Source organism: Diorhabda sublineata, chromosome 3 (genome assembly GCF_026230105.1).
Source record: "Diorhabda sublineata isolate icDioSubl1.1 chromosome 3, icDioSubl1.1, whole genome shotgun sequence".
Classification (NCBI taxonomy): domain Eukaryota; kingdom Metazoa; phylum Arthropoda; class Insecta; order Coleoptera; family Chrysomelidae; genus Diorhabda; species Diorhabda sublineata.
Window position 1 is genome coordinate 3,379,909 of NC_079476.1, and position 12,793 is coordinate 3,392,701.

Below are 12,793 nucleotides of genomic sequence, written 5' to 3' on the forward strand. Positions count from 1 at the left end.
ACCGGTCTAACTTCAGGATGCTATGAATAACAATAAAATAATACTAATTGTAAGAGGTCTAGGTTCAATTTCAATTCTGGTGGAAATGGTACAGTTGTAATTTTTCTCTAAAAAATATGAGCGACCAAATTATTTTTGATTATAACTTCTTCAATTTTAATCCAATTAACTTTTATAAAAGCTTATTTTAAAGGTATTTTTGAATACTACAAAAAACTTTATAATTATTATGCATGTAAAATTAACCTCTTTTCCATTATTTGAATTTGAACCCATCAATTCGAGCACTCTCCCCAAAATAATTAATTCTCTTTTTACTAATCATATATTGCTTTGTATTGGACGTACAACATTTTTTAAAAAATGATTTTCTCTGTTTTTTCATAGGATATAATTTTGTTCATAACTGTTTTTCTCATAAAATGCGTAGTTTTTGGGTTATTCGCGAAAAATACTTGGTTTTTTCACACAAAATTCCAAGTTTTCCATCATGAATAACTAAAAAGCTTCTTTTTATTCAGAATTTGATGCTCTATGGATTGCTGACGTTATTTTTTAAGAATAATTTCCACCCGCATAGGGGTGGAAGCGTCAATCGACGCTATGTCACTAATCGGTTCTGTTTCTAAAAATTCGGAGGTGAAAATCTTCACTAACTGCACTATAAGTTTGTCTGGAAATATTTCTAGTGTAACATTGGCATTAAATGGGAGCTTTGCTTGGTAAGAGTGCAATATCCTCTTTGGATTTGCATTAGCCCTAAGAGCGGAAATAATTCCAATGATTTCCTTTAACGACGTTTTGCTGGCAGCTTCGTCCTTAATTTATTTTTCTTGATAAAACGACCTATTTTGAAATATTGCTTAAACCATACGGGCGGTGGGATTTGTACTAAAAAAATAAAGATATAAAAGGGATACTAATAATTCAGTGTATACTATACAAGGGCATAAAGTCGGAAGAGTTACTTTAATGTAAAAAAATATTTTATTGTCAATGAATTTCCTTCGTAATGGTGTACACAAATGTCATCTACTGTAATATGAACGCATGAACGCAGATAGATTTTCACCGTAGTTCCACATCCACCCAGCAACGTTTTGAGGATAAGTCAATTAATGTAATTCAAAACGCTTTCTGTCCAAGTCTTCGGTATCGTACGTGAAAAATGATGATTCTGCTACCAAAGCAAAGTTAATGACAATCGCATTTTCATTTATAATAGTAGCATCAAACTTACGCTTTCGTATTAGATATAGCGAAATAAATTGTTGTAATGAAGTACCTATTCTGGACAGACTGCATTCTTTTGTTTGATTCCGTGGTGGCAGATTTTATTGATTGCTTCCACGAATCCTACAACTACCTGCACATCCCATGTTACATTTACAGGAAATTTAGAGAGAAGTGACTGGAGAGATGATTCTTGGGGGATATCAACAGGATCAGATCAAAATTTGAAGCTTACAAGCCCTAGTGAATCGGATCCAACTGACGTCCCAAACATAGTTGTATTTAAAGCAATGTTGGCGGGCTGTTTCTAATGTTAATGGTAGGGATACCAGGTTGAATTTAGACTTAAAGTTTGGAAAACTGATCTGATTACGATTTATCCAAAGTATCTCCTCCCCCATCGCTATAGAGTGCAGTTAAAAAAGGAAGACCAGATTCGGCAATAGCTTCATGTTCGAAGAAAGGAAGGTCTGAAAGAGCTCTTGTGGTAATTTTACTAACCAGTGCACCTTGCAGAGTTAGGTATAGTAGCAACAAAGTTAGGATTTCATATTAGTAGAAGCGAAATTAATTGTTTTAGGGAGGTATTTAATATGAACAGACCGCAGTCTATTGTTTGACTCATTATTGATTCCATGATGGTAGATTTTATTGAACGCTTCCATGAATCCTAGAGCTACTTGTACACCACTTGTTAGATTTGCAGAAAATTAAAGAGAGAAATGACTGGAGATCAGATCAAATTTTGAAGGTTACAAGCCCTAGTGAATCGGATCCATCTGACGTTCCAAACACAGTTGTATTTGAAGGTGCGTTCTCAAGCAATGTTGGCGGGCTGTTCCGAATGTTAATGGTAGGGATACCAGGTTGAATTTAGAGTGTAGTTAAAAAAGGAAGACCAGATTCGGCAATAGCTTCATGTTCGAAGAAAGGAAGGTCTGAAAGAGCTCTTGTGGTAATTTTACTAACCAGTGCACCTTGAAGAGTTAGGTATAGTAGCAAAAAAGTTAGGATTTCATATTAGTAGAAGCGAAATTAATTGTTTTAGGGAGGTATTTAATATGAACAGACCGCAGTCTATTGTTTGACTCATTATTGATTCCATGATGGTAGATTTTATTGAACGCTTCCATGAATCCTAGAACTACCTGCACACCACTTGTTAGATTTGCAGAAAATTAAAGAGAGAAATGACTGGAGATCAGATCAAATTTTGAAGGTTACAAGCCCTAGTGAATCGGATCCATCTGACGTTCCAAACACAGTTGTATTTGAGGTGCGTTCTCAAGCAATGTTGGCGGGCTGTTTCGAATGTTAATGGTAGGGATACCAGGTTGAATTTAGAGTGTAGTTAAAAAAGGAAGACCAGATTCGGCAATAGCTTCATGTTCGAAGAAAGGAAGGTCTGAAAGAGCTCTTGAGGTAATTTTACTTACCAGTGCACCTTGCAGAGTTAGGTATAGTAGCAACAAAGTTAGGATTTCATATTAGTAGAAGCGAAATTAATTGTTTTAGGGGCAAGTGTAATGCTAGGAAAAAGGTCAAGAGTGGCTACAAAATTATCGAATAAATTTCCAAAAATAATCACGTGGCACTGTTTAAATCATCGTCTGGAGCTCTCTGTTAACGATGCTATCGCGGAAGTAAATGGTATTAACTATTTTCACATATTTATGGATAAATTATATACCATTTATCATCAATCTCCTAAAAACCAACGCGAACTAGAATCATGCGCGGAAAATTTGGGAGAAGAAATTAAAAAAATAGGAAGTGTTTTAGGAATAAGGTGGATAGTTAGTTCATTCAGAACTGTTAATGCAACTTGGCAAAATTCAAAATCTCTTGCTGAATATATTCATCATGCCGCAACTCGTTCAAAAACTGATCTAACTGGTCTAAAAAAGTATATCATGTCTAAATAATTTATAATTAACTTGGTATTAATGTGTGACGTTTTGTATGAATTTTCCATCTTGCGGACAAACTTATCCGTCGAACTATTCGCTATTTGGAATCACTAAAAGACGTTAAAAAAGGAAACAAACTCATAGAAGCATCAGAGGCTGTTCAAGTGATGAAATTAGGAATATAAACAGGAATCAATTCGTTGTAAGTTTCATTAATAATATGACTAGAAGACTACATACAGAAAATGATTTGATAAGTGAATTTCGAGTACTAGATCCAACGGATTGGCCAAAAGATATTGAAATGGACTATGGAGAAAATGAAATCCAGTCATTATACACCAGATTTAATTCAACATCACCCATGCAATGTATCAATGCGTTTAGATATTATATAGGCAAAGTAATTCCTGAAGATGTAGAAATCTTAATTCGATATATAAATATTGTACCTTGCAGTTCGGCAGAGTGTGAGCGCGGATTCAGGAATATGAATATTATTTCAAATGAACAAAGAAATAGAATATTAATTGAAAATCTAGCAAATCTTTTATTTATAAAAATGAATGGTCCACCACAACAATTATTTAGACCAGATGTTTATGTAAAAACTTGGTTGAGGTCTCATCTTTCAGTGGATGACACCAAACAAGGAAAATTCAACCACAAGATCCTGAACATAATCCTATTTGGAATAATTTACAAAAACCATTGGTGTTTTCATGTATTGTTAAAAATATTTAGTATCTACTATGCGTATTTTATAATTTGTTAACTCCTCCTCCTGTATCAATTAAAACTTTTAGTTTTGATTGGTGCTTCGTGAGTGGCTTCGTAAAAATTTTCAACCTAGACGTCTGGATGAGAATTTTCGTTTTCAAAATTGTCATTTGTATCGTCATAGTCTAAAGTATCGTTAGGGTTGAAGTTTTCATTTTGATGGGAATCAACATTAAAATTAAAAGTTTTTCTCGTGGAAGTACTCATTGGTTGGTTTCTAGTAGAAATAGTTTGTACACCACTCATTGGTTGTGGGACATTTCGAGAAGTTGGAAAATTTCTTTGGTGTTGTGGAGCAAGGGGGTTTGGATTATTTCCATAATAATTGCTGGTAGATGGATTATTAAATGTATGGTTATTACCAAAAGTATTATTAGGCTGAGATCTAGTAAAACGTTGGTTATTTCTAAGGGGGTGGTTATTTTGGATTCTATTTATGGGAGAAATAGGGATATTTGAAAAAGAGTTATTTCGTGGGGGACTTGGGTTAATAATAGGGTTTCGCGTGAAAGTTTGATTAAATCTATTGTGGTTTGAAGGAATAGAATTTTGTTTTGATTTTTGGATAGAGAATTTATTTAAAAATGTGGTAAATATTCACAATATGGCTCGTTAATACCAGTGCAAAACGATTTGAGAGTAATATTTTTAAAGTATGGGGTTTTGAAATTTCCAGTTTCTATATTATCTTTGGTGATATTGGTCGTAGGCCTCATTATCGTACTGAACTGTTGTAGATAATTGAGTTAGTAAAATATCTTCGGAGCGTCGATCTCCGTATTTAGATAGTAATGCTGGACGTGCATCAGTCCAAAGTGTTAAATTTGAGTAGTTTAAAAAATCTCTAACTAGAAATAACGCGTTCTATGTGAAAATGAATTTAAACTTTAATAGATATAGAATACAAAACTCAAAACTTGAAAAACTTCATTGTTTGTTTCTACACATTAGACGGACAGTTTGCAATAAATAGATGCAGAATAAGTGATCGCTGATATAGATATTCATTCATCTGAAACTTCTGGTGGTAGCTGAAACTCCGTCTGAAACAGTACAACGATCAATTTTTCAGTTTTAGCTGCTACGGATTTAGCTCTATCAATAACTTATTTCTTGGGAGGATTGGCCCATGGAGTTTTTCATTCAACTTCCTGGGGTGCGTATGATGTCTTAATTGGCTTACCTCTAGGAGGAGCGATTAACTCTATGGGAGTATTGGCCACTGCTGGATTAACAATTGGTAAGATGTATAAATATCAACAGCTCTGTTTCTTTTTGAATCTTAATAATGTGAATACAGGGTTGATTTTTATTATATTTACTAGTAGAAATGTTTGAATTCTTTATTTAAATCAAACAAAGCAGACATTTTGTAACTTTTGTAATAATAGTTGCATCTTAACTGTATCGAAAGCTTTTTGAATCTGGAGGGAGGGCAACTAAGAACTTTAGGTCAATCACTAGAGGGCGTATAAAAATAAAAAAATGAGCAGCAAACTTTATTAAATGAACGAAGGGTAAAATTTTCTCAAAAAAAAGAAACAAAAATGATTGCAGTTAATCAAAATAAATATTTATTGATTATAAGTTATCGCTTTCTCCTTGAAATTGAGCTAGCCAAACAATTCAAATTGAATGTACATTTTCTGGCCTTTTTTTTCTACAAATTGATTTATTAAATCATCTACAGCTGAAGACGATTTCAGTTTTTCTAGCATTTCTGCCTCTATGAACAATAGTGACAAGTCCGATAGCTTTTTCTGCCCCATCGAAGTTCTTAGGTAATTGTTTATCAGTTTTAATTTTGAAAAACTTTCAGCTGTAGCGGTCGTAACTAAAAGTGTTAAGAATAGAAAGCATGCTTTATGCAAGGCTATTGAATCTTATCAGCAATAATTCCATGAGTTCCTTAATGGAAAGAATTTTTTTAATTTCAGATTTTTAGCTTGTTTTCGAAGCTCTGAAATCTTTGTTTAGTTTATATCTAAACAGCAATAGTATACATATTGATTTTCTCTCTCATCTTGTGATAACTCTTCAAAAAAACGCTTCGTTATCTTTCGTTTTTTATTTTTAAAAACAGTTGTTACTTTCCATTCTTTTGCTAAACCTCTGGACTCATTTAGCAAACCATTGAATGAATTTTGATTTCTTATTTCGCTCAGTCTATTCAAAAGATTACTTAATAAAATACCAGCTTTCTGTAAGTAATTATTTTCATGCTTTAGAACTTTAGAAACAGGATTAATGATTTCAAATAGTAAAGAAAAAAATATGACAAGCACTAAGAAAAATCTGTAGTTTGTATCCGGCATTTAACATTGAAGAGGCTTAGCGTGTTAAAAGTATTTACAAGAATAACACACTTGGATTCGCAGTGCTTAACCCGGAATAAAAAGATTGGTTTTTGGACTTTTGTCCAAAGTAAAGAAAAAACTCTATAGGCACGTATGACGGTTTTTTATATGTTTTTTCCGGGAAACACGAGATTAAGTGCCATTGGGGATAACATTTCACTAGTTAGGGGCCTCTGTAGCCCGGGGGCCCCGTATCATCAGCCCCTAATAGACGTTTGAAGAAAAATTCTCGTCGTTTAAACATATCTCGAGTCAGAAAGAAGATATCCATATGCGGCTTAGTTTATTTTTGTAAGATTTACTAAAACTCCAATTCGAATTTTTTAAAAGAAATCACAATATATGAAATATATAAAACAACTCTCTCTAGCATTCACGTTGCTAATTAAATTGCTTAGAATTTACAAATTTTGTATTTCTGCACGAAAGTTCTTTCAAATAACATCAAGTTTATGAAAAGGCGCTAAGCAGAACCGGACTTTTTATAACAGAGTTTCCACTCTTCTTATTTGAAGAAATCGATTATCGTACATAGTGCCACCTAATTAGGTAGGTATTGAAAAAAAATTGCTTTTTTAATTTTATATTTCCAACTACGCCCCTCAGGGGAGGACTTAAAATTCTAAAGATAATTTCCAAGTATTTATCGGGGCTACTTTTGATATAATTTTTCCCTGAAGCTGTAATGTAATCTTAGTTTCATTCGGTACATTTAATGTGATATATTGAAAAATTCTTAGCCTACTATAGAACGAAACAAAATTTTAATGTCAAAATACATTATTACTCAACATATTCTCCTCTTAATTGGATACATTTATTACAGCGATCCTGCAACATCTCTAGACCTTTCAAAAAAAATGTTTCTTGTTGCTCTGCAAACCATACCTCCACAGCTTTTATTACCTCCACGTTGTAAGAAAATTTACGACCTTTTAAACTTTTTCTCAGTTGAGAAAAGAGATAATAGTCGGACGGAGCCAAATCTGGTTAAAAGGGGGGTATTCTAGTAATTCAAACACATGTTTTGGATGGCAACATGAGATTTGTGTGCAGGGGCGCTGTCCTGCAAAAACAAAACACCTTTGCATAGTTTTCCGTGTTTTTTCTCTTTAATTATTTCCTATAGAGTGCTCAGTAATGTCGAATAGTAAAATTCAGTTATTGTTCTACCCTTATCCAAAAAACTGAAGCAAGAACTTTTCTAGCAGATTTTTGGACACTAAACTCCTTGGTCTTGGAGAACCAGAGTGTCGCCATTCCATCGATTCTCATCCATAGTAACAATTCGGTTTAAGAAGTCTACTACATCGTTTTCAAATCGAGCACAGATCGAACGCGATGCTTCTACCTGTTTTGATGAAGACTATTGAGCTGGTACCTTTGTAAACTCCAACGTACTTTTATATAATATGTTTAAAGTTAATGAGAAAATTTAATGCAAAAATTGCTCTTAGTTCACTTCTCTATTTAGTAAACTATTAGTTTGTGAAGTTTTTTTTTATAAAACTCATGTAGAAATATTCGACAAAAAACATGTAGAAAGCAAACACATGAGGGTAAACACGAGTAGTTCGAGTGGTGCCTGCCGTATGGAGATACCTGCGGATATTGATCTTGAACTTCTGTAGGTTATAGTGTTTGGTGAAGACGTAGTTGATTCCACAGGATTCCACTTTTCCAAAGAGACGAGTCTCGATAAATTGAAGCTCTCGAAGTCTGCAGTCGAACTCGATGCTCATGAGCCACGCCTGTCTGTCGTGTTGATCTTGCCAATACTGCTCTAGACGGTATTATGTTTGACAGCTTGGAAAAGCATTTGCCGTGGAAATATTGGTGAAACAGAGTCTTCTAAGCTCTAAGCTGTCCCAGTTTTTGGTTAACTCTAGATCGCCTGTAGGTTGAATCGCTATTTTTTCTATTGGGTCGATAATCTTGATAGCCGAGCTACAAATGTGCGAGCATTGGGCTAGGTGAGCAAAAATGGGCTATGTAGAGGATTATATAACTTTCTGGTCTTAAGAACGGCTCCAAGTAGCTGAATCTAAATCTGCACGTGGCTATACCAGGACATATTGCTCACAACCACCTTACAAGCGAATTGGCGATGATGGTGATATTATGTCCAGACAGGACCAAACAGCAGCGTTAAACTCAATCAGATTGCCTCCAACCCACTCCAAAATGTTTTTAAGATCGGTATTGATGATCTGTTGCTGTCTACGGATTTGGGTGTTAGCCTAGTTTATTGAGGCAGTTGAATCGAACATAATACTATCGTCGGCGAAGCTATACATCGAGTAGATTTTGTGTATATTACCAGTATTCACACTAAACTAGAAGAAACAATAAAATGGTCTGATTAAATTAAATTTAGTTATTTGTACGGCCAACACACTGTATATGGGCTTTTTAATAACCAAACTATCGAATTCAAAGAGCAATGTACGAGGTGGTCTACCGAATTTAGCGTATATTGTGTCGGCTTAGAGGAACTCGATAGGATCACCTGAAAAATTATGATTTGTATTTTGAGAATTATTTTATTGTTTATTAATATGCTGATCTCTCGAACGTTCGGTCGAAACATCATTTCAGTAGCAATTTATTGGATTATGCACTATAGTCCGGTCAAATTAGACCAAAAAATAAGAGTAAAGCTACATAAGTTCCCATCCCAAGCTGAAAATATAATAAAATATAATTAAAAAAAAATTCCAAAGTTTCCTATCATTTCCTTGAGTGGAAAAAATGTTATTCAAGGTCAAAAGTGAAATAGATAAGTTTTTCGCGATTTTCAGCAAAACGGTAGGTTTTATCATAAAAATATTCAAGACAAAAATTGTAGATCATAAAATTATCTACAAAAAACGTATCTATACTTTTTTCCTTAGAAGTCATCGTTTCTGAAATATAACGATTCGAAAAATTGTAATCGTCAAAAAATGCAACTTCAACTGAAAAAACTAGCTCAACATCAATCGGAAATCTATTCATCTAAAAGTTTATCTAATTTTGGAAAGTGACAAAATCATGTACTATTTTTACACGCAATAACTGGATGTGACATGACATCTGCATTTTACAGGAAGGGTAAAATAACAATTTTCAAAATGTTTGATTTAGTTCAAAAATGCTGAAGTTTTTAAAAACAATAATTCAGCTCGACAACCTGAGTTGCTGTTCATCAACATCTTTTTCGGGTATATTAACAAGTTCAAGTGTGGCATGGTTATCAGCTAGACTCTACAGAGTTGGTCAACAATACGTTAGAGCCCGTTCATACTTTACTCCAACCACACACAATTTTTTGCAACTGCATAAGGGATGTAGTGCTAAATGTGGTTGCAAAAAGTCTGTTTTGTTCTCTAAAATCTGAAATTTCTTATTTGCAACAAACGTATTTACCATCAAAAATGACTGCTGAAATAATTTCAATTGCTGTATATTGATATCTTAGAATGCTGGGGAAATTTGTTGAACTCAATGTCTTGATTAAAATTTGTTTCAGACAGAGTTCTCTTTCTTTGGAATCCGGTTCAATGTGTAAAACCAAAATTTTGTAATCCAAAAATTGCCAGGGCTCTTATGGCAAGTGGAGCACTCCTCTCAGTTCTACTTAATATACCGTATTGCTTCATTTTTACTTTGAAGTTTGATGGAACATTGCAACAATCAGATTTTTATTTTTCTAGGTAAGTTGATTTAACTTATTACGAGCTGAGCGTGAAGTTGTTCGTTCGATCACTGGATAAAAGTAGAAACAGCTTTAAAATGATCTAGTATTTTATTTACATCGATATATACATACACTAATATTGACAACAAAGTCCAATGTTCTTAATCTTCACACCAATGTCTAGTGTACACTAATCCTAACTGTCTTGCCTTCAACACTGTCCTATTGAGGCTCAATGTTAATTACTTTCCACTAAATGTCGTCAATAAGCAAATAAACTCACAACTCAAAGACAAGGCACAAATTGCGACACGTATAACACGTGTTAGGTAGCGTGACACGACTCGTACACGAAACACGTGCTACCTGGTGCACCGAATATTGAGACACGCGTTTTCAAATAGAAAACGGTGGGGCTTGGATTTAGATTAGCAGTTCGCGATTAGTCGGCATCAAAAAATGTCCGTCATTTTTAACAATCGAACAAAACAATTTTTATTATTGAATTTTAGTTAAGTTAAAAATCGGATGATGCTGAGGACGAAATATTGTTTTATTCCTTGACGAAGAAGGAATTTTCACCTAATAAATTTATTCTATCGAAGAAAAATCATTATTTTTTGGTCAGATTACAAAACAACGTACTATTCTACGTCATATCACACGTGCTATACGTGTCCCAATTGACGCCTTGCCAAAGACAACTCACAAATAAACACACGCTGTTACGAAATGTTCAACCTTCGTTTCTTAAAACTCACATGTTATTATTCTCTATTTGTATCGCTTTTACTGATCTTTCTTCGTTTTTTCTTTACCTTCAGTTAGTTTTTAAGTGTATCGTTGTCGAATTAAGACTATGAGTCAGCTAGCTTTGAGCCGGGCTCAAACGACTTGTGTAATTGGAAAATAAACAATTATTTGAGCATTTGGCAAGTATACGAACTGCTGCGAGAAGCAGGGCGCTCGCACGACTAGCTCTATTTACGCCTGCGCGAACGTTTGACAAATGATGTGTCAATACGGATACTATCTTCGCTCTATAGAGTCTTAACAGTACCTGTGTTACTTGAATTAGAAAAAGTGTCGAAGTATTTGAGAAAAAGTGAAAATTCTACCACATTAGGTACTTTCGATACGGTAAATTTTTGTCTAACATGTGGCGTCACAATAATTGAATTATGTCATCTTTCCACAATAAAATGTGGACGTAAAGCTCAAGAAATACGAAAAGAATTTTCCAAATAAAATATTTTAAAAAAGGTTTCATGGACAGACAGTTATTGTTGAAGTCTCAAAACAATAATGAAGTATGATATTAATAAAAAGTTTGTATATATGTAAAATATTATGCCGTGTAAAAATTTGGCCATTTTTTCGAACGCGAACTAACTTCTGCGGCGTCGGATTGAGTTCTCAGCCTCAACTTTTATAATAAGGACTCTTTTCGACGCATCATTAAATGCATTACGATTTTTATGGTCTTTATGTTTAGCCATCCAATTGACGGATTCATTTCCATAAAAATCATCATTTAAATTTTTAAAATACACTAATAAAACGTCTGTACGATTCTACTAGGTCTTGAAAACTATGGATAATCTCAGAAAAACCATTGATTTGTGCATTTAGTTAGAGCAATTGAGGACGCCTGAGCAAAAAAAGTAGGTTCAGGGGTGTCCCCTGAATGTAAATCCAAGTGGGCGTCATGGAGGAGGGGCGCCCGCGTCAGCCGCCATCTCGTAAAACACGTTTTATTGAATATCTCACGAACCACTCATCGCACGACAAAAATAACATGGTTTTTGCTAAATATATAATTGACGGTTCGTAATAAATATAAAAAGTTTGGAGTGCTATAATTAAAAACCTATATGATCTCCACTATTTCAGCGTATGATGCGCGGCTCGCGAGATAATCCACGTGTTTATCAAGATGGCGGCTGACACGGGTCCCCCCTCCATAACGCCCACTTGGATTTACATTCAGATTACACCCCTGAACATATTCCAAAAAAATCCGTTTTTTAGAACTTTGCAAAAATAAGTAGCCAACCCTTGGCCTACTTCTAGACATATGTATTTGTAAGTGTACGAATTATCGTGATACACTTGATTCGGTCCAATTTTCACCCATCACAAATGAAAAACCGAAGAGTGATAAATAATTGTAACTCATTGACAAAACATGGCAGATATAGCTGTCAAAATAGATATTGTTAGTATTATTGTGATTTGTTAAGATGTTATGTCAAATGGCGCTAGTGAAAATGCAAGTCCCACATCTCCTTAAGAGATGGCGTCAGATACCTCAAACTTATTTTGAATAAAGAATGGACGGAAATAATTATGGTTTACTAAAAACAGTTAATTGTAAAAAAACTCTTAATAGTGTTGAGTAGAAAAAAGAATTGTGGAAACGTCACATTTCTATGAATTGAAAAATTAATTTGACAATTCGAAAACCCCAGTAAGAGAGATAGGAGTATATGGGCCATAAAGAATCGAATAGCTTGAATCAGTAGTAGCACTTTCCAAATTTTAGGAAGGTATCCGAAATTCGAGCTTCCAAGATCGATCAACTCACAAATAATTAAGTCTGAGCTAGTCATGGTGTAGGCATTTTTATATTTTAATTTGAATTTCGCGCTCTAGAAAGGGAATTTTGAGATGTTAGGTTGGTAACATTCAGACAGATGTAAACACAATAAAAATAAAGATCATTTTGAAAAAGTTTTTTTTGAATTTCTCAATTAACCAAGAAAAGTTTTTTGGATCTAGATAACAACAAACTAGGAACCATTTCTTATATATTTTTCGGAAAATATAACCGC

General features: G+C 34.0%; 1 protein-coding gene across 1 annotated transcript in view; it reads left to right on the plus strand.

The window, feature by feature from the left end:
- Window positions 1-12,793, plus strand: part of LOC130441557 (apelin receptor) — a 37,847-nt gene that overhangs the window by 16,584 nt on the left and 8,470 nt on the right. The window contains exons 4-5 of the mRNA XM_056775285.1: window positions 4,996-5,163; window positions 9,792-9,975. Coding sequence (XP_056631263.1) covers window positions 4,996-5,163; window positions 9,792-9,975 — 352 coding nt within the window. The remainder of the gene's footprint in view (window positions 1-4,995; window positions 5,164-9,791; window positions 9,976-12,793) is intronic.